The sequence below is a fragment of the Cryptomeria japonica genome, chromosome 7 (assembly GCF_030272615.1).
Source record: "Cryptomeria japonica chromosome 7, Sugi_1.0, whole genome shotgun sequence".
Classification (NCBI taxonomy): Eukaryota; Viridiplantae; Streptophyta; class Pinopsida; order Cupressales; family Cupressaceae; genus Cryptomeria; species Cryptomeria japonica.
In genome coordinates, this window is record NC_081411.1 from 667,467,601 (window position 1) to 667,486,486 (window position 18,886).

Here is an 18,886-nt window from a genome sequence, read left to right on the forward strand (position 1 = left end):
CCAACCCCCCCCCCCCCCCCTCTCTCTCTCTCTCTCTCCATGTATATCTCTATGCCTCTCTCTATCTCTTCCAATATGTGTATCTCTCCCTCTATCTATCCCTATTTCTCTCACCCTCTCTCCATCTCTATTTGGCTCTCTCTCTCTCTCTCTCTCTCTCTCTCTCTCTCTCTCTCTCTCTCTCTCTCTCTCTCTCTCTCTCTCTCTCTCTCTCTCTCTCTCTCTCTCTCTCTCTCTCTCTCTCTCTTCTTATCTTTCTATCTTTATCTCTCTATCTACCTCCATTGATCTCTCTATCTATTTTTTCCCTCTTCCTCTCTCTCTCTATCTTCATCACTACCTGTATCTCCCTCCCTCCCCTTATATCTCTAGGCATACCTCCCTCTATCTATCCATCTCTCTCCCCTCTCTCTCTCTTTCTTCATCTTTTTAGACCTTTATATCTATATCTCTTCTCCTCTCTATATATCTCCCTATCATTTCTTTAATCTATCCCTTTATCCCTATCTAGTTATCTATATCTCTACCACTATATCTCCCCTATCTCTAAATATCACTTCCTATCTCTACTTTTATCTTTTTATCTCTCCCTCTCCCTCTTTATTTTTCCCTTCCATCTCTATCAATTCCTCTCCCTTCTCTCTTTATCGCGCCACATCTCTCTCCTCTCCATCTTCCTCTCCTCACTCTCCATCTCTATCTCCATCTCTCTCTCTATATATATATATCTATCTTCTTCTCTATCTCTTTACCCATCTCTCTGGCTTAAACATAACATGAGCCTGCTGGTAATGAAACTTAATTATCTTCTCAATTTAGAAGTTTTGTTTCAATTATAATTGGATCCTTGTAAGTGGATGCATAGTTAATTTGAAGCTCTCACTTCTCCATTGAGACCTTTGTTGCACAAACATCATGGTCTACCAATTGACCTCATGTACTATTCAAATTTATGCAAAAAAAAAAATATAACATTTTACCCATTCATTGAGCACCAAAGTACAATTGCTAGTTGATAAAGCACAGCAAAGTCTGAACAGAGTTGAAACATTTGTGAGAAGATCCGAAAGTTTCGGTCGGATCATGTTTTCTATTTGTCGTTTATAAGCCAGATTAGAAAAAGATATTGCAAAAAAGTTGAATTCGATCAATTATAAGCGGGTCCACCTGCCGTGCCAGTTAAGCTGGCATGACAGAAGAAAAGATTTAGCAAAAGTGCCGCTCATTGACTGCAACTGACAAGGCATGGGAATGTGTGAGCGGACTTGGAACATTTGTATGATTGAGTTCAATCTCTGAAATTTTAGGTCGAATCCTCTGTTTCCTTTCAAGCGTTATTAAGCTGCCTTTTTCTTGAGATCCAGATCTTGAGATGGAACAATACAAGCCTCCCACAACTAAACTTGCCTTCCAAAGCGATAAGAAATATCATGTATTTCTGAGTTTTAGGGGACCAGATGTGAGAAAGACTCTGGTTGATCATCTTTATGAAGCTCTCACCCAAGCAGGATTGATTGTCTTTCTAGACAGCGAAAAATTGGAAAAGGGAGAGATGATTGGGTTGAGTCTGAACAGTGCAATCGAGAGCAGTGTCATACGCATTCCCATATTTTCCAAAGGTTATGCAGACTCAGGATGGTGTCTCAAGGAGGCCGCTGCAATGTTGAGAACCCCTGGTTTGATCATTCCTCTATTTTATCATGTAAATCAAGCTGATGTTAGATATCCCGAAAAGGGGAGCAGTCCCTATAACCAATCATTTCTCAAACATTCAGATCGATTCCCAAGAGAAGAGATTGAGGAATGGAAGAGTGCCCTTCAGCAGATCTGTTGTCGCTCAGGCTGGTCCATGGATATAACTCAAGGGTAAGTAATTAACCTCACTTTCGCCTTGCTTTTCTATGTTTTTGGTCTACCATTTAATGGGGATAGAATAGCAGCAATTTTCATGGATGGAAAATCAAAATTTTAATTATGTAACGATTCTATATTTTTAGTCTATGAGAAAGTCATTTTTTTAATTATGCGACCCTATACAAAGACAGGTCAAAAAGACCACTTACAACTAGTCAGGAACATACCTCTAACAACAAAGACCAAAATAGACCACTCACGACACACTAGCAAAACAACTAGTAACCCACATCAAAAGTGGGTAGAAAAATCACCCACAACTCGAGGAAGAGTTTGGGGGGACAAGGAAGAGCGATCTTTCCTCTGTGGATGAACAACAGTCGAAGCAATACTATCATTTGGAACACCAACACAAGGGGTAGCAATCCCCTTAGTGAGACTATTAGCACCAGTAGTAGAAAGCTGACAAGGCAAAAAGGCCTCTACTGAAGGCTAGAATAGAACAGGTACAATAGACGGAGAAAGGTCCATGGGTCCAAAGGGGGCTACACCAGTAGCAAGAGGTGGAGGAGGATCCACAGGGCCCCGAGGAACCACACTAGCAGGAGGAGGCAAACCATCATCCTAGGAGGAATCATCAGTAGCCTATGAAGAGCCATCAGAGGAAGAATTGAAAGCTAGGACAATTAGGTGATCACCATTAACGTCCTTCCAACAAGTGGTGATGCCTTTACATCGCGAGAGAACAATCTATGGCCAACTGACTAGTAGAGAAGCAATGACGACAATGAAAGGGGCGACCCTCATAATCCAATGACTGAGTCCACGACCTACCCCCCACCATCAGAACCACATCCCTAAGAAGAGGCATGGAGATGTCAATATTGATCAGAATGCATGCAAAAGTAGAAAGACCCATGGAGAAGGTGGTATCATCAACCTTCAAGAAGTGGCTCACAGAGTTGCTAATGGCTTCAAAACAAAAATTCTCCCAAAAATGAAGGGAAAGATTGGGAAGATGAACCCATACTAGATGCACACTAAGTGGTTCAGTAAGAGGGTTAAAGGAGGCTTTCCATGGTTTGACCAAGAGAGGGTGAACACCCCAAGCCTACAGCTTGCTCAAAACCAAATCACAATCAACAACGGAAACAAAAGAAGCAATAAAAAAACCCTTGGCACAGGAAAAAAGATTAATGTTACTAGTAACTAAGGGCTTCAAAGAATCCATCACCCATCGATGAAGATCGGGGAGAGAAAACCAAAGACCAGCAAACCTACACACCAACTCGCAACATTGGTAGAAGTCTGCATTATCCACCACAAACCACAATAGGGGAGGTCTTGGCACAAGCAAGAGGACAAGATTTCTCCTTGGGAGGAAGGGCAGCAGTAGATCTGGCAACACAAGAAAATCTTCATCCACCAATAGTAGAAAGAGGTCTTGAAGGGGCAACCCCAACATCTACAACACCAGTGACAGTGACCAGGGGAACCACCTCACCCACTAAATTAGCATGAGTCTCGAGCACCACTGTAGGGGCAAATCCAACAACAATAGAAAAAGGATGAGACAAGGGAGAAACACCCATGGTCGGAGCAAACCCAGACCCCAACAAAGAACCCTCATGGGAGGTTGAGGCAAACACGACAGCACACCCCATAGACGTAGAGGCAGGGGTGGTAGGAGTTGAAGCAGTTAGAGACTTGTTCAATGTTGTTGTTGGAGGAGTGGGAGCCTTCATTTTGAAAAATAAAATAAAAAAATATAAGATGATATAGATTTTTACATAGGTAAATTTTGTTGGAGAAAATGTTTTTTTTTCTTTTTTGGACTACATGTCATACATTGACGGAAGATGTTTTTTGGGATTTTTCTCCTTATGCTCTCTATCATCCTGATGATGGATCGCAGAGTGTGATCTAAAACGTTGATGCAAAAATTCTCACACAATCGAATCCAAAAGCATACACCATTAATGTCTATGCAACATAGGATACACCTTTGACCATGATTATTAATTAATTAAAAATTAAAATTCATTGTATTCTAATTTTTAATTAATTAATAAATATAGTCAAAGGTGCACCATGCATGCTGCATAGGAAAAAAGTCACATTGACATCACTACCTTCATTTGGATCCTTTGAAAAATGGGAAGGTTGAGATGAAACCATAGTTGAGGCACACTCAATTGGAGAGCCTGTGTCATCTGCTGCAAGATTTGAAGATTGTTTGTCTTTTAACAAGGAGACATAATCCAAGCCAATGTACTTGAATGTTTTTAATATTATATTTCAAATTCAAATGTTAAATGAAGGATATTCAATGAAAATAATCAATGAAAAGGTAGAAATAAGGTTTTAACTTCTACACACTTTTTACAATGTCCAACTAGGGTTTTTATATAAAAGCACATGCATTTTTATGTGTATTGGCCTTGGAAAAAATACACTAGAAAGGGTTCCTCTATGATATTGCACACATTCTTTCCTTTATGTTGTTGGAACTATCAAAACTTTGGCACTTTAACTTCATCTCATATTACATCTTCACTTGTGAGCTTGAAAAAGTTACATAAAATATTTTAGCGCAATGTAGTAGTTCACAAGGGTTGATTTGAGAAGTGGAAAGTATGGTGACTTGTCTTGATAGTAATTAGCAAATTTGAAGGGTAAAGAGAACTTTGTTGTTGCAAGTATAAATAGTGGCAAATCTTTCTACTTCAAAAATTAAATCATGTGTATTATAAGAATATTTCAATCTTGGGGATTCTCTTAATAAACCAATGGCATAACACATGTTTTCATAAGGTACTAATTCAACCAAGGGCAATCTTTATATCTACTTCTAATTCAAAACTAGTTTTTATTGTCATCCCATACATTAAAACCTCTTTATAGAAATCCTTGATGAGTTATGACAAATATGCCATCCATTTAAAAGATTTAATTTAAAAGCATTTATATATCTCAATCTTTAAACCCTCTACACACAAACTCTAGCAATGAATACCCTTAATAACAAACATCTCAATTGTAGTAGAAATATTAATCTAAATTATAATAGAATAATACTATAGATACCTAGTGATTTTAAGTAGGGCATAACATTACTAAAAGGTGTCTAATAACTAACTAGTCTCGATAAAAATGGGTAAGATTATACGGATCTTGTGTGGCCTTGGTGTGACAATTACGTCCTTTGTTTACTACATTTAAAAGGTGTCTAATAACTAACTAGTCTCGATAAAAATGGGTAAGATTATACAGATCTTGTGTGGCCTTGGTGTGACAATTACGTCCTTTGTTTACTACATTTAACTTGGGATTAAGAAGACACCCTAGCAGTATGAGGCTCTAATGGAATGCAAGAGTATATGTGATATAGAAAAAAGATAACTTCATGATTCTAACAAGACCAATACAATGAATAGAATCTTTTGATTAACTTATGCAAAGTGATTTGTAGAGGATTTAGAACATAATTTGTAATCATCTCACACCCTTTAGTGCACGCTTATTAGCCCCTGATAAATGTCCATATCACATTCATTAAATTACCCCTTTATCCCTAACATTGAAGCAATATACTAGGTCACATTTGAATTATTTAGAAAAACACCCAAATTTATAAGTGTTCATGATAATTCATTTCTTTAGAGGTGAATCTACTAATTATTTGATGAGGAGCATATGGATAGCTTTAGTTGACAAAAACCACAACTCTATGCATATTTTATAATAATATTTACATTATTTTAAATTTTCATTATGACTATTTTGCAATAAATTAACCATTTGGAAATTATATCTCAAGGTTTTATATAAACAATCGAATAAGGTAGGGTAAGGTAGGGTGAGCCATATGGATTTTTTATTTTTGCAAGAATGAAATAGTGGTAAATGTTTATATTTTTTAATAATTAAAAATATATGCATTTGAAGATAATGTCTAATAAAGATCATAGTAATTGTTTTTAAATATTGTAAATTTTGGGAAGTTCAATAAGAAATACACAATTTGTTAATGATACATCAAATTTGTTGGTGTAATTTATGTCTCATGTAATTACACTTTACTTAAGTTAACTTAGGATAATACATATCAATGTCTAATAAAGATCATAGTAATTGTTTTTAAATATTGTAAATTTTGGGAAGTTCAATAAGAAATACGCAATTTGTTAATGATACATCAAATTTGTTGGTGTAATTTATGTCTCATGTAATTATACTTTACTTAAGTTAACTTAGGATAATGCATATCATAGTAATTTGCATAGGAGACACTTAGGGAATTGTATATCTAGGGAATATGGTTGTAGGAGAAATTCCACCTTTGGTGGTGTTATCTTGTTATCACATTTTCATATCCACTTATAGTGGAATGATAATTCCACCTTCGGTGGGTGATCCACCTTTAGTGGAATTATCTATTATTTTCTCCTACCTACTCCTACCTGCCCTTGCATCTCATTAGACCACACATTATTATGTGCTCTCTTTCTCTATTGCCTTGCCTTTATCAGCAAGCTCATGTACATTGTATGTTGATCGATTTTTACATCTTGGTGAGAACACAATTTGTTCTTGTCTATCTTGTTCTCTCTTGTTTTTGTGCTATTCAATTGACCTTTACATCTTGGCTTGCTAGTCAATTCTAACAAAATTAAGATTCTTAGAGAGAACAAAGCAATTAGGGAAAAAAAAAAGTAAAATTAATTTTATTTATAAAAAACATAATTTTATTACAATCTTGGTTCTCTGAAAAATTAGTACAATATGTATGTGCTTTTTAAAATAAAAACAACAAAGGGGACAATTGATTGCATTTGAATTAAGGTTGTATAATTAAAGAACATCTTGAAGCATTGAATTAAGAGGAAAAAAATGAATACTTTTAAAATTAATAAAATGACCACTATATCATTTCCTTGTTTATTAATATATAACTTCAATACAAAAAAATGTAATAATATATTACTTACCAAGTTGTTTGTATAAAGCAACTCATGTATATGTGTTTTTAAATTATGAAGTAATTATAGGTTAATGAGTAAAATTAGGAAAGGCAATGATTGTTGAAGTTGGAGTCTTAAGGGTTGGGGGCTTGGCTTGATTGGCAAGAGCTTCTTGTGGTAGGCACAAGGTCATGAGATCCAATCTCCTTGAAAGACTTTGTAACTCTATTTTTTTTTATTAATAGATGCATCTATGGGAAAAGGATGTAGGGAAGCATTTGTGTATTTTTTTTTAACTTATGTTGACATGATCTTTCGTTATTCTTAATAGCATGTGAGAAGAATTAGGATACCTACAAGATTTGAAATAATCTAAGTAGTTAGCACTTCCTTTCATCTACTCTCTTATTAGCCAACGTAAGGTGCACAATCACATTGCAACATAAAAATAAAAAATCCCACTAATTTTATTTTAAGTTATAAATTCCACACTTGGAAGGGAAACTCTAAATGTAATTAATGAATATAAATTTGTTGAAAACAATAACAAAATAATAAAATATGTATGAATCGACAAAAGAATACATTAAACCATTTGATTTTTACCCTTTTTCTAATCTATAACAAGAAGTTGAATTCATGACTCAATATCAACAAATACATTTATTGCCAATAAAATATCACATTTCTACTCATGGTAGTAAAATTTGCATACATATGTCAATTCCCATTTAATTTAGGGCACATTTTTAAGAAATGTTGTAATGCAATTATATAATGGCATGTGATGCTCTTGTGCTAAGTTTGGCCTTCTTCCAATACCTATATGCCTTCATTTACTCCCCTCCTTCACACAACTTCACATTGTGAATGGCCTAAGTACAAGTTCATGCAACAATGTGTTATATCTTAGAATTTAAAGACATGCACATTAGATGATAATCATGTGAATACAAAATATAATTGTTAAAGGAACACTTTAATAAGTCTACTAAAAGGGGAAAAAAATTATTTCAAAATTTAAAAGATTTACTTCAAAACTATCATTCATTTTATTAGTTGTTGTGTTGTTTGTCAATCTTTAGCATGATTAGAAATTCACTCTTTCTAATGTATTAACCTAAAAGAACTTACCCCTATCAATTTGGCAATCTCTCCAAAGTATTATACCAATATTCCACATTTTGTTGTACTAAGACAACACAATACATACCACATCAAGTTATATTATTCAAGAAGTCTAAAAACTAAGTACCTTAAAATAGTAACATTTAAATTTCCTAATTTAACATAAATTGTTCAATTTACTAGCACCAACTCTCACTTAAATCAAGTTAAATTGATTTATGTTGAGATGTATATGTTTTATTTGATTAACCCAAATTAAATTTAAGGAAAGATTATTTCCCTAATAATCATCTAAAATATAATATTCTTAAATATTTTATGTTTCATTACAGTTCTACTTTCTTTAAATCGAACCATGAATTTCAAATATAATTATCTAAACAATTTACAATTTATGTAATATATATATATATATATATATATATATATATATATATATATATATATATATATATATATATATATATATATATATATATATAAGCAGAAGGCTTTAATTTAACATGTTTGTGACACTTAAATTTATGAAAAACAAAAAATCATTTTATTATTACTTTTTAATTTAATCTTATTTGTTACTAAGAATTTTTTTTGTTTTTGTAAAGAGTTTAATAGAAATATAAAAGCATAATAACAAGAATATATTAAAACATAATAATATAAGCTTCTTGTTGTCCCGTTTTAGCTCTCTGCTCTGCAGCAGCCAACTATTGTCCTGCAGCAACACTTTGTTGGAACTTCTGAGGATATATGTGTGGCTTCCTTACCGCTTGATCATTCCCTTGATGATCCTAATGCCAGTATCGCCTCAATGGGCAGAAGGGGAATTCCTCCCCACCCACCAGAATTGTCAAGGCTTGGGTGCTTCCTCGCCTTGAGTTAGGTCTTGGCTTGCTACCTTGTTTTTTTGTACTTGGGTTACCCTTGTTGACTGTGGTTAATTGTATTTTGGATAGTCTTTGGCTATGTAAAGGGTCGGCACCCTAGTTAACGCTGCTTTTTTAATCAAAAACATAATAATATAAGCATATTTAATATTAATTACAATATCATGAAATAATAATAATTTAATATTTATTACAATATAATAATATAATAATTTTTTAAATGGAATCATGAATAAATATGATAGTTTATGGCTAAGAAAATCAAATAAGAGTAATTATTTATTATTTAATTGTCCAAAGTAGGTTACTCTTTCCTCCACTTAAAACCATTTCCCAATAGTTTTCCAAACATAATTGTTTTAGTTTTAAACTTCTACCTTGACAAGTCAACAAATACCTTTTTTTTTCTTTGGAACTGGTTAACATTTGAATCTGACATTTATCATTGGACTGCCTCTACTAAATTCTAACACACTATTTTAATAAGTTAGTTTTATAGACTGAGCTTAAACCAAGTAGGTATACAATGATGGTCTGCTTTATTAACCCAAATATTTCTTTGATGGTCTTCTACGGCCTAATTTTTCTTTCAGTGGAAGTTCTAATTTATAGCTTTTTTCGACTTCCTCTGGACATTGCAGCTACGAAGCTCGGCTTGTAAAGACCGTAGTGAATGACCTGAGAAAGACATTGGACAGAGTGCCGTTTGAGGTTGCTAAGCATCCAGTGGGAACAGACAACGTGAAAAATGCCATCATTCAGAAATTAAATCTCGATGCAGTGGAGGAGGTGGTTAAGGCTGGAATCTGGGGTATTGGTGGTATTGGGAAAACCACAGTTGCCAAGGCCGTGTATAATCAAGTTTATGGTGATTTTGACGCTGCTTGCTTTGTATTTAATGTCCGCGTCAATGCTGAAAACCCCAGAGATCTTACAAATTTGCAGAAACAAATTCTCAAAAATTTATCCAAATATGATGGAGAAGTGTCCAGTATTGATGATGGTAAAACTTTGTTCAAAGAGCGTTTGGGAAGAAAGCATGTGTTGCTTATTTTAGATGATATGGATGCTGTTGTACAATTGGATGCTTTGGTTGGGGATTGGCTGGCCCGTGGCAGCAGAGTAATTATAACCTCTAAAAACAAACACATTCTCAATCTTGCTGGGATTTCATCCGAATGCATCCAGGAAATGACTGGATTAAAGATAAATGAAGGTCTCCAGTTATTTAGTTGGCATGCCTTTCTCAGACCATCCCCCAATCCCAGTTTTGAAGATTTGTCCAAAAGAATTGCAGAAGCTTGTAAGGGGCATCCTCTTTCATTAGAAGTGATCGGATCCTTCTTGTATGACAAGCAGGATAACATGGGTTACTGGACCGAAGCTCTTCACAATATTTCACTCAACCAAGACATTCACGACAGACTTTACATCAGTTACAGTGCTCTTTGTGATGATGAAAAAGAAATATTTGTAGACATCGCTTGCTTCTTCATTGGAGAACATAAAACATTGCCCATTGTTTTCTGGATATCCTTGTACAATAGGGTAGACCCTGCTTTACATAATCTTTCGATGAAGTTACTGGTAAAGATTGATGATGAAGGTGTATTTGATATGCACGACCATTTGCGAGATATGGGGCGGACCATTGCTGAAAAAGAAAAAAAGGGTACCCGACTATGGGAGGCTGCTGATTTAAGCAACATATCCAACAACATCAAGTGTTCTCGCCTTCGGCTCAATGGAGGCATTCCACAAAGACTAAAAATGTTGTACCGACCTGGTCTTTGCTATCTCCATTTGCAGAATTTGCCCGCTAAAAGCATGACAGAAGATTTGCTAGCCATGCTTCCTACAAGTTTGATATGGTTAAGGTTGGAACATTGTTCCTCTGCAACCGGGATGAATAGAGCAACAAAGAAGATCCTTACAGCAACAAGGAAGATGAGTAGAGCACTAAGTAAGCCACGACACTCCAGATCTGGGGGTAACAATAAGCAATTGAAGATAATGCAACTAAAAGATATCAACAACCTCTCTATCTCCTCCCTATTTTCACTTCCTAATATACAGCTTGTGCAGCACTTGGACTTGGAAGAGCGTATAAGCTTAAAAAATCTTCCTGGTACCATTGGCAATCTCTCACAGCTGCGGCATTTGGACTTGGGAGGCTGTGGGAGCTTAAATAACCTCTCTGATATGATTGGCAACCTGTCACAGCTGCAGCACTTGGACTTGAAAAGTTGTAAAAGCTTACAAAGTCTTCCTAATACCATTGGCAAACTGTCACAGCTGCAGCACTTGAACCTGGGATGGTGTGAGAAGTTAAAAAGCCTTCCTGATACCATTGGCAACCTATCACAGCTGCAGTTCTTAGGCTTGGGATGGTGTGATAGCTTAAATAGCCTTCCTGACACCATTGGCAAACTATCACAGCTGCAGTTTTTAGACTTGGGAAGGTGTAGAAGCTTAAATAACCTCCCTGATACCATTGGCAACCTGTCACAGCTGAGGCATTTGGACATGGGATGGTGTGATAGGTTAAACAACCTCCCTGACACCTTTGGCAACCTGACACAACTGCAGCACTTGGAGTTGGCAGGATGTAAAAGCTTAAATAAGCTCCCTGATACCACTGGCAACTTGTCACAGCTGCAGCACTTGGACTTGGGAGCGAATGGAAGCTTAAATAACCTCCCTGATACTATTGGCACCCTATCACAGCTGCAACATTTGGACTTGAGATGGTGTGATAGGTTAAATAACCTCCCTGATACCATTGGCAACCTGTCACAGTTGCAGCACTTGGATTTGGGAAGGTGTGATAGTTTGAATAATCTCCCTGATACCATCGGCAACCTGTCACAGCTGCAGCACTTGGGCTTGGGAAGGTGTACAAGCTTAAATAATCTCCCTGATACCATTGGCAACTTGTCACAACTGCAGCACTTGGACATGAGATGGTGTGATAGGTTAAATAACCTCCCTGATACCATCGGCAACCTATCACGGCTGCAGCACTTGGACTTGGGATCACCTTCCTGATACCATTGGCAACCTCTCACAGCTGCAACACTTGGACTTGGGATGGTGTGATGGTTTAAATAACCTCCCTGATACCATTGGTAACCTCTCAAAGCTGCAGCAATTGTACTTGGGATGGTGTGAAAGGTTGAATAACCTCCCTGACACCATCTGCAACCTGTCACAGCTGCAGCACTTGGACTTGAGAGGATGTAGAAGCTTAGATAACCTACTTGATACCATTGGCAAACTGTCACAATTGTCACAGCTGCAGCACTTAGACTTGGGGGAGTATGAAAGCTTAAATAACTTCCCTGGTACTATCGGTAGCCTATCACCACTGCAGCACTTGTATTTGGGAGGGTGTAGAAGCATAAATAACCTCACTGATACAATTGGCAACCTGTCACAACTGCAACACTTGGATTTGAGAGGGTGTGGAAGCTTAAATAACCTCCCTTGTACCATTGGCAACCTTTCACAATTGGAGCACTTGAACTTGGAAGGGTGTGTAAGCTTAAAAGACCTCCCTGCTACTGTTGGCAACCTGTCACAGCTGCAGCACTTGAACTTGGAAGGGTGTGTGAGCTTAAAAAACCTCCCAGGAACTGCTGGCAACCTGTCACAGCTGCAGCACTTGAACTTGGAAGGGTGTGAAGGCTTAAATAACCTCCCTGGTACTATTGGCAACCTTTCACAGCTGGAACACTTAAGCTTGGCAGGGTGTGTAAGCTTAAAAGACCTCCCTGCTACTGTTGGCAACCTGTCACAGCTGCAGCACTTGAACTTGGAAGGGTGTGTGAGCTTAAAAAACCTCCCAAGTACTGTTGGCAACCTCTCACAGCTGCAGCACTTGAACTTGGAAGGGTGCGTAAGCTTAAACAACCTCCCTAGTACCATACGCAGCCTGTCACAACTGCAGTTCGACTTTAGGATGCTTCCTCAGCAGTAGCATTGAAGGATATTAATGGAGCTTCAGGTGCTTCCAAGACAGAAATTAAGACATTCTTAATCCTTTTACATGGTAAGTAAATTTTTATTTTATTTTTTTCATAAAATTGATTGCTGCAAGAGTATAAAATAGAACTGCCTAACAGCCTCAAAATTCTTGCCACGTCTATTGTACAGGACGTGGAATGCACTCCATGCTCTCTGGAATGAATCTGCACTTTACAAGTCTTGTTATTTGAGCTGCCTTAGTGAATGCCGTATTGAAATTCTCACTCATGATGTAATAGCAAGCAAATTTAGTTTTTCTACATTTGCACGAAATTACAAAAAGGTGCATTCTCTGCAAACATTGCAATTTTCTTAAAAAAATTTGTTCGTAAATTACAAATAACTAATTTAAACTTCTTGTAATGTTGTTTGTCTATCCACCAATCACATTTTTTTAAAATTACTGCATCAAACATTAGAAACTTGAAGTTCTGGAAGCTACCTGTTCTACACGCTTCTAAATCTTGGAAAGGGCAACGGCAGATAGGGCAACACCGGCTTGAACAACTTGTGGGTTTGTGTGGAGAGAGTTCAAATCTTGAGTGAATTGCTGCGGATCCCTGCTTCTGTTGCAACAACATTGGAGATAAACCAAAACTGGCAGAGCCGCCACCTCCTGCACCTGAAACAGCAGCAGTGACATCTCGTGTGCTCATCAGTTCCATTCTCGGATTAATAAGCTGTGGTATAGCAGTAAGATTGGAGAAGTTACCATTGGTGTCGTTCTTGTTGGTGGTAAATTTGGCAAGATTCCAAAAGGTACTGCCAATATAAATTGAATTCTGGTAGCCATCCAGTACATAGCAGCGCCCATGGTGGGGGATGGTGAGATAGGCTCAGATTGTAGGTTGACCACGAGGTGATAAGTAGCACTTGTGCTCACGGACTGCAGCATGTGAAACAGGTATAAGGGATACTTTGTCCATGTTGCTGAAAATGCTTGATCAGCTATGCTTTCTCTGCCTTTGGGGAACTCTCTTACAGGTCCCATTCCTGACCTTTCAGGCCTAGTTAATTTGAAGCACATCTGTTAGATCATAATTTGTTTTCTGGTTCTATCTGTCATGCCCCTGTCTTGTGGAAGAGATTGCATCTTTTATAGATGAAATTCAGATGTAGAACTAATGAAGATTCCTAGCGCTGACCTTACAAAATATCCCAGGCAATAAAATAACGAAATAAGGCTGATCTAGAATAAGATGTTCCTAGGGCCGACCTTATAAAATATCCTAGGCAACGAAATAATTAAATAGGACCAACCTAGAGTAAGGTGTCCATGGCCATGTAAGAAACTCTTGCATAGCCCCTTTGCTTAAATAGAGGGAGGCCGATTTAGTTAATTAAGGATATTTAAGGATGTTTGCTAGGCAGCAATTACATTCAAAATAAGAAAACGGAATTAAAATTAAAATAATACAGCAGGGGCAGTGATTATGAAGGGAGGCATCCCTTGCAAGGGCAATGGACTTAGTCAAAAGGTGTGACTCCTCACTAGAACATATAAGAGGAAGGATAAATCCAATTAGAGAGGCACGCAGAAAGGATGAATGGAATAAAGGAAAAACAGCTTTTAACCTATAGTCAGAAGTGCAGATCTGATTTGAATGATAAAGCAATAAATAAGGAGATTACTTATCGATACAAGATGCAGATTAAACAATCAGCATCGAAGAAGAACAAGCAATCATTTGGAGAAGAGCCTCCATAGAATCGACATCAACAATCATCCAATCAGGCAAAGATTATTAAGAACAGCAGATACAAGCAAAGGATCAGACCAGTAATAGATCAGATCCAGATTCCTCATATAAAACAACTAATAGCATTAATAACTATTGTTGTGGTATATGTTCAACCTATGCATTATCTGCTAGTATTTATATAATTTGTTATATATGCTTAATGTAAGTTACATGTGTGATTATGAATTTGTTTGTAAACCCCCAATCATATAGGGAAGAAAGGAGGTGTAAGAAAGGGGAGTAATGATAAGATCTTCATCTAAGTAGGCCACCCCGAATAGATGTTTGTGCCTGCCACTGGAGCCAAGAGGACAAAGATCCGCTCTTGGGCTTCGATAGGAATATTAAGGAGCCCCCCATTACGATCTCCTCTCCTGACTCTATGATAATTGAATATTGAACTTAGGGGATAAGGCATGGATAGGGAAAGCAGGTACAATGTCCAATGTGCCTGCCACTAGGGCCAAGAGGGTGAGTGTCCACTCTTGGGCTTAGTACAGAGATGGCTTCGGGTGGACCTATCCCTAATGCGTTTGAATAGTAGGGAGTTATATAGATTTTTGTCTATTTAATATTTATAGATTTAAGATTATTACATGTTATCATCCAGCCCTAATAATTGAAAAGTATATGTCCTTCATTTTATGGTTGCAGAATTTAAATCAAGGCTTATCTTGCAAAGAAAAAGGGATATTTTACTTGGTAAAGAAATAACCCTAACCCTAACTCATCTCTCGTTCTATTGCATTTGTGATTTTAGGGCAAATCCAATGGGACATTACACTATCATTGGGTTTCTTAGTAGTCTACATCATCTGGAAGTTAATGTTCCATCATACAATTTGTTGAGTGTTGAGACACCTAAAGATATGGTGAGTCTATAGAGATTGTAAGTTCCTCAATTGGATAATTATAGGCTTCATGGCATTATTCCTGCTTTTGATCTGTCTGCTATAAAGGTATTTAATGTGTCCGATAGTGAGCTCAGTGGAACAACACCCAGTAGTAAGTAATGCATCTCTGTCTGTTTTGAAAGCTAATTCTTTCTTAGGAAATCAAAGGCTCCGTGGGAGTCCATTGGGCAAGCACTATCATATAATTTTAGCACCTCCTTCACAGGCTCTCTGTTACAGGAGGATTTAAGACCATTGATGAAGATGAACAAAAACCTAACTGGGGTGAAGATAGCAGGGTTTGTGGTAGGATCCCGTGTGTTGCTATTGGCCATGTTTTTTGTTATAACTTATTTTTACTTTTCACCAAAAAAATGGAGAAACAAGAGGATGAGGCAGAGAAAAATGCAGGAGAAAAGCTTTCAGCTGAAGACAAGAGATTTGAGCAGTTTTATGATAGTGTCAAGGCAATTAGGCCAGACAAATCGAAGTCTGGGATTCTTATGTTCTGTGGAGGAGAAACCCAGATGTATACTTGGGAGGATGCGCTTTGTGCATCTGCTAAAATCATGGAGAGAGGAAATGCGGGGACTTCTTCAAGGTGGTAACGGAGAATAAGACAACTGTAACGGTGAAGAGATTGAAGAACTCTAATAAGATATATTATACATGGAGATGGTCGGCAAAGCTCGGACATGAGAATATAGTTCGTCGGAGAGCTTATTTCCACTCTTAAGAAGGAGAAGCTCGTGGGATATGATAATTATCCTAATAGAAGTCTCTTTCCTCTTATTCATAGCAACTGCATTGTCCTAAATGGTTGATCTGGTTCATATTATTAAATATCTTTCATAAAATTTTAATTTCATCAGCACAAATGACATTTACATTGGCAAGACTTTTGACTGCAAAATTGTTTTTACTTTCAGTCCTCATTTCATAGAAGAAATTCAAAGATTATTATTGAAAAGGAACATAATGTCCAAGTTTAAGTAAAACAACAGACTATGAGATCACTTATTGTTCACTTGAGGTTACCTTTAGCAATGTCCCAAACAATACTGATCTTAACAGTTGAAAATATTTATGATTTGATAACTTATATCAACAGTTAGAAAACATTTATGATTTGATAATGTAATAAAGAATGGTAGAGAACATGTTAGGTATGGTACCAGGGTGTAGAAGGCTGTTGCAACATTCTACTCAGCTCTTTGAAAAGCGTCTCCATTTATAGATCAAAATCTGAACTTCAGAAAACATGTACCAGGCAAGACTTTTCTAGAGAGTTTAGGCTAGATTCTCTAGAGTCTAAGCAGTAGAACATTGTATAGCCGCCTATTTCTTAATCCAGGACTCTACATGTCTTAAAAAATTGTAATGCATCTAGCCGCAAAATCCGGATATGCTCCGTTACTTGAAACTCGCTGCTTGGCAGATAAAATTCTTGCACAAAAATTTGTAATCTATACTGATTTTGCTTCGTCCCACAGAGCCTGGAGGGATAACGGAGTTTCCTGAAAATTTTCGTGATTGATCTGGTAATCTTAATGTCAAAGCCCCTGAATCCCTATCAACATGTCATGTAGCAATCCAGGTCTAGAATGAAGAAAACGGTTTTTGTGTCAAAACCTCTGAAGCCCTAGAAAGAAGACAAATATGCCATCTAACAATCCAAGTCTAAAATGATTAAACTAATTTAATGTTAAAACCCCAGAGGTCCTGGAACGATGACAAACAGCATGCCCTGTAGCAATCTAGATATATAATGAAGAAAAAAAAAATTATGCGGCAATAAAGATCCAAATTCTTTTGTTTATCAGATGCCAGGTCTCAAAGAGGGAAAGCCCTTACACTGAAACTCCCGCCTCAAGATTGATGAATATATAGCCTGCGGCTTGGCCTGTCCGCTCAGGCATCCAGATTAATTCATGGAAACCTCAAGTCTGCAGATGTTCTTATGGGACAGAATTTTGAAGCTTGGATTACAGATTTTGTCTTATAGTCTGTGGCATTGAGTAAGCTGACGACTCCACTCTCTTAGGTTTCACGAACCCAGAATGCATGAAGTCTAGCAAGAAGATGGAACCCAAATCAGATGTCTAAGCTTTCGAGTATTGTTACTGTAGCTTCTCACTGGGAAAATACCATTGCAGTCCTTCCAAAATGAACAAGCCACGGATCTACAGACGTGTTCATTCTGTAAGGGAAGAAGTCGCAGGGGTGAATATCTGCAAATGAAACTGCTGAGGACAGATTGCACCTTTAAAACGTATCAGCGGCATCTGTTGCTCCCATTGCCGTAACGAAGACCAACCATGAGACATCTCCTCAAGATGATTGATGATGTAAAGGTAACGCTGCCAGCCCCGTGGAGTTTTGAAATAGCATTGGGCTCATGAAATAGGATCAGTAATTAGAAGTTTTTTTATTAGGTCGAAGGCGTTTCTTATATGAGATGAACAAGATGATCTTTAAAATCTATGGCTGAAAGTTAGCCAAAATGAATGCAACTATCGTTGATTATTTTTTTCTCTATTTCGTCATCTGCGTACGGTGTCGGTGCGTGAAAGGACTGCGGTCCTTCCTTTCACACCTTTCACGACTATTTAACCATTAGATATGATTTCCGCCGGTTGTTTTTCCCTTCCGTTTTGACTGTTTTCTCCTGTCTCCATTTTCCTGTTGCCATTTCCCGTCCGCCATGATGCTTTTTGTAAATCGTATTTGCTCTTTTTTCTGCGACTTCATACTTTATCTGTTTATACGCTGCCATAGTACCGCTAGGTGCAGGAAATTAAATGAAAAAAATTAAAGTTTTGAGGACACGTTCCCAGGCGGCACTGGCTATGCAGGGGAAAATTTGCACCCCCGATCCCCGTGCTCGTCCTCCTTCCGTACGGATGCAGTCAGAATTCCTGCAAAATTCGTACTCTCTTATAGCCTCCATTTGATTTAAGGCTCCCGACCTTACGGTAAAGTTAAATAGTTTTTTTTATAATAAATTTTATTTATAGTTTTTTAAAATAATGAAAATTTTAATATTTTTGTAATAATGTTTTTAATTTTTTTTTAAATTTATTTTTATAATAATATTATAATATACAATTAATTTATTTTAAGATATATATTATATGTAAATTTTAATAATTTATTTTAAAAAAATTTAAATACATATATAAGTAATAATAGCTTTTCTTTATAAAGATATGTTATTTTTACATTATATATTAAATTTATTAATATATTTTTAAAATGAGTTTTATGTTTAAATTATAATTTTTATTTTTCTTTATTTTAAAAATAATTAAATTATAATATATAATTAAGTGATTCCAAGATATGTATAGTAAACAATAGCTTTACTAAAAACTTAACATAAATAAATTAAT

General features: G+C 36.6%; 1 protein-coding gene and 1 long non-coding RNA gene across 2 annotated transcripts; one reads left to right on the top strand and one right to left on the bottom strand.

The window, feature by feature from the left end:
• Nucleotides 1-1,195: 1,195 nt before the first annotated feature.
• LOC131040831 (disease resistance protein RUN1) lies at nucleotides 1,196-11,968 on the top strand. Its single transcript, XM_057973787.2, has 2 exons — nucleotides 1,196-1,866; nucleotides 9,475-11,968. The coding sequence occupies exons 1-2, from the start codon at nucleotides 1,373-1,375 to the stop codon at nucleotides 11,879-11,881; spliced, it is 2,901 nt and encodes a 966-aa protein (XP_057829770.2). The 5' UTR covers nucleotides 1,196-1,372; the 3' UTR covers nucleotides 11,882-11,968.
• LOC131856221 (uncharacterized) lies at nucleotides 7,459-18,022 on the bottom strand. Its single transcript, XR_009358354.1, has 2 exons — nucleotides 13,302-18,022; nucleotides 7,459-7,693 (listed from the first exon to the last, which is right to left on the bottom strand). It is a non-coding gene; the product is annotated as an uncharacterized LOC131856221 (long non-coding RNA).
• Nucleotides 18,023-18,886: the final 864 nt, after the last annotated feature.

Bases quoted from the DNA above. Each gene is read 5' to 3' on its own strand.
- LOC131040831 (XM_057973787.2), top strand. From the start codon at position 1,373: ATGGAACAATACAAGCCTCCCACAACTAAACTTGCCTTCCAAAGCGAT. The intron at 1,867-9,474 runs GTAAGTAATTAA...TGGACATTGCAG, and splicing joins TCCATGGATATAACTCAAGG to CTACGAAGCTCGGCTTGTAA.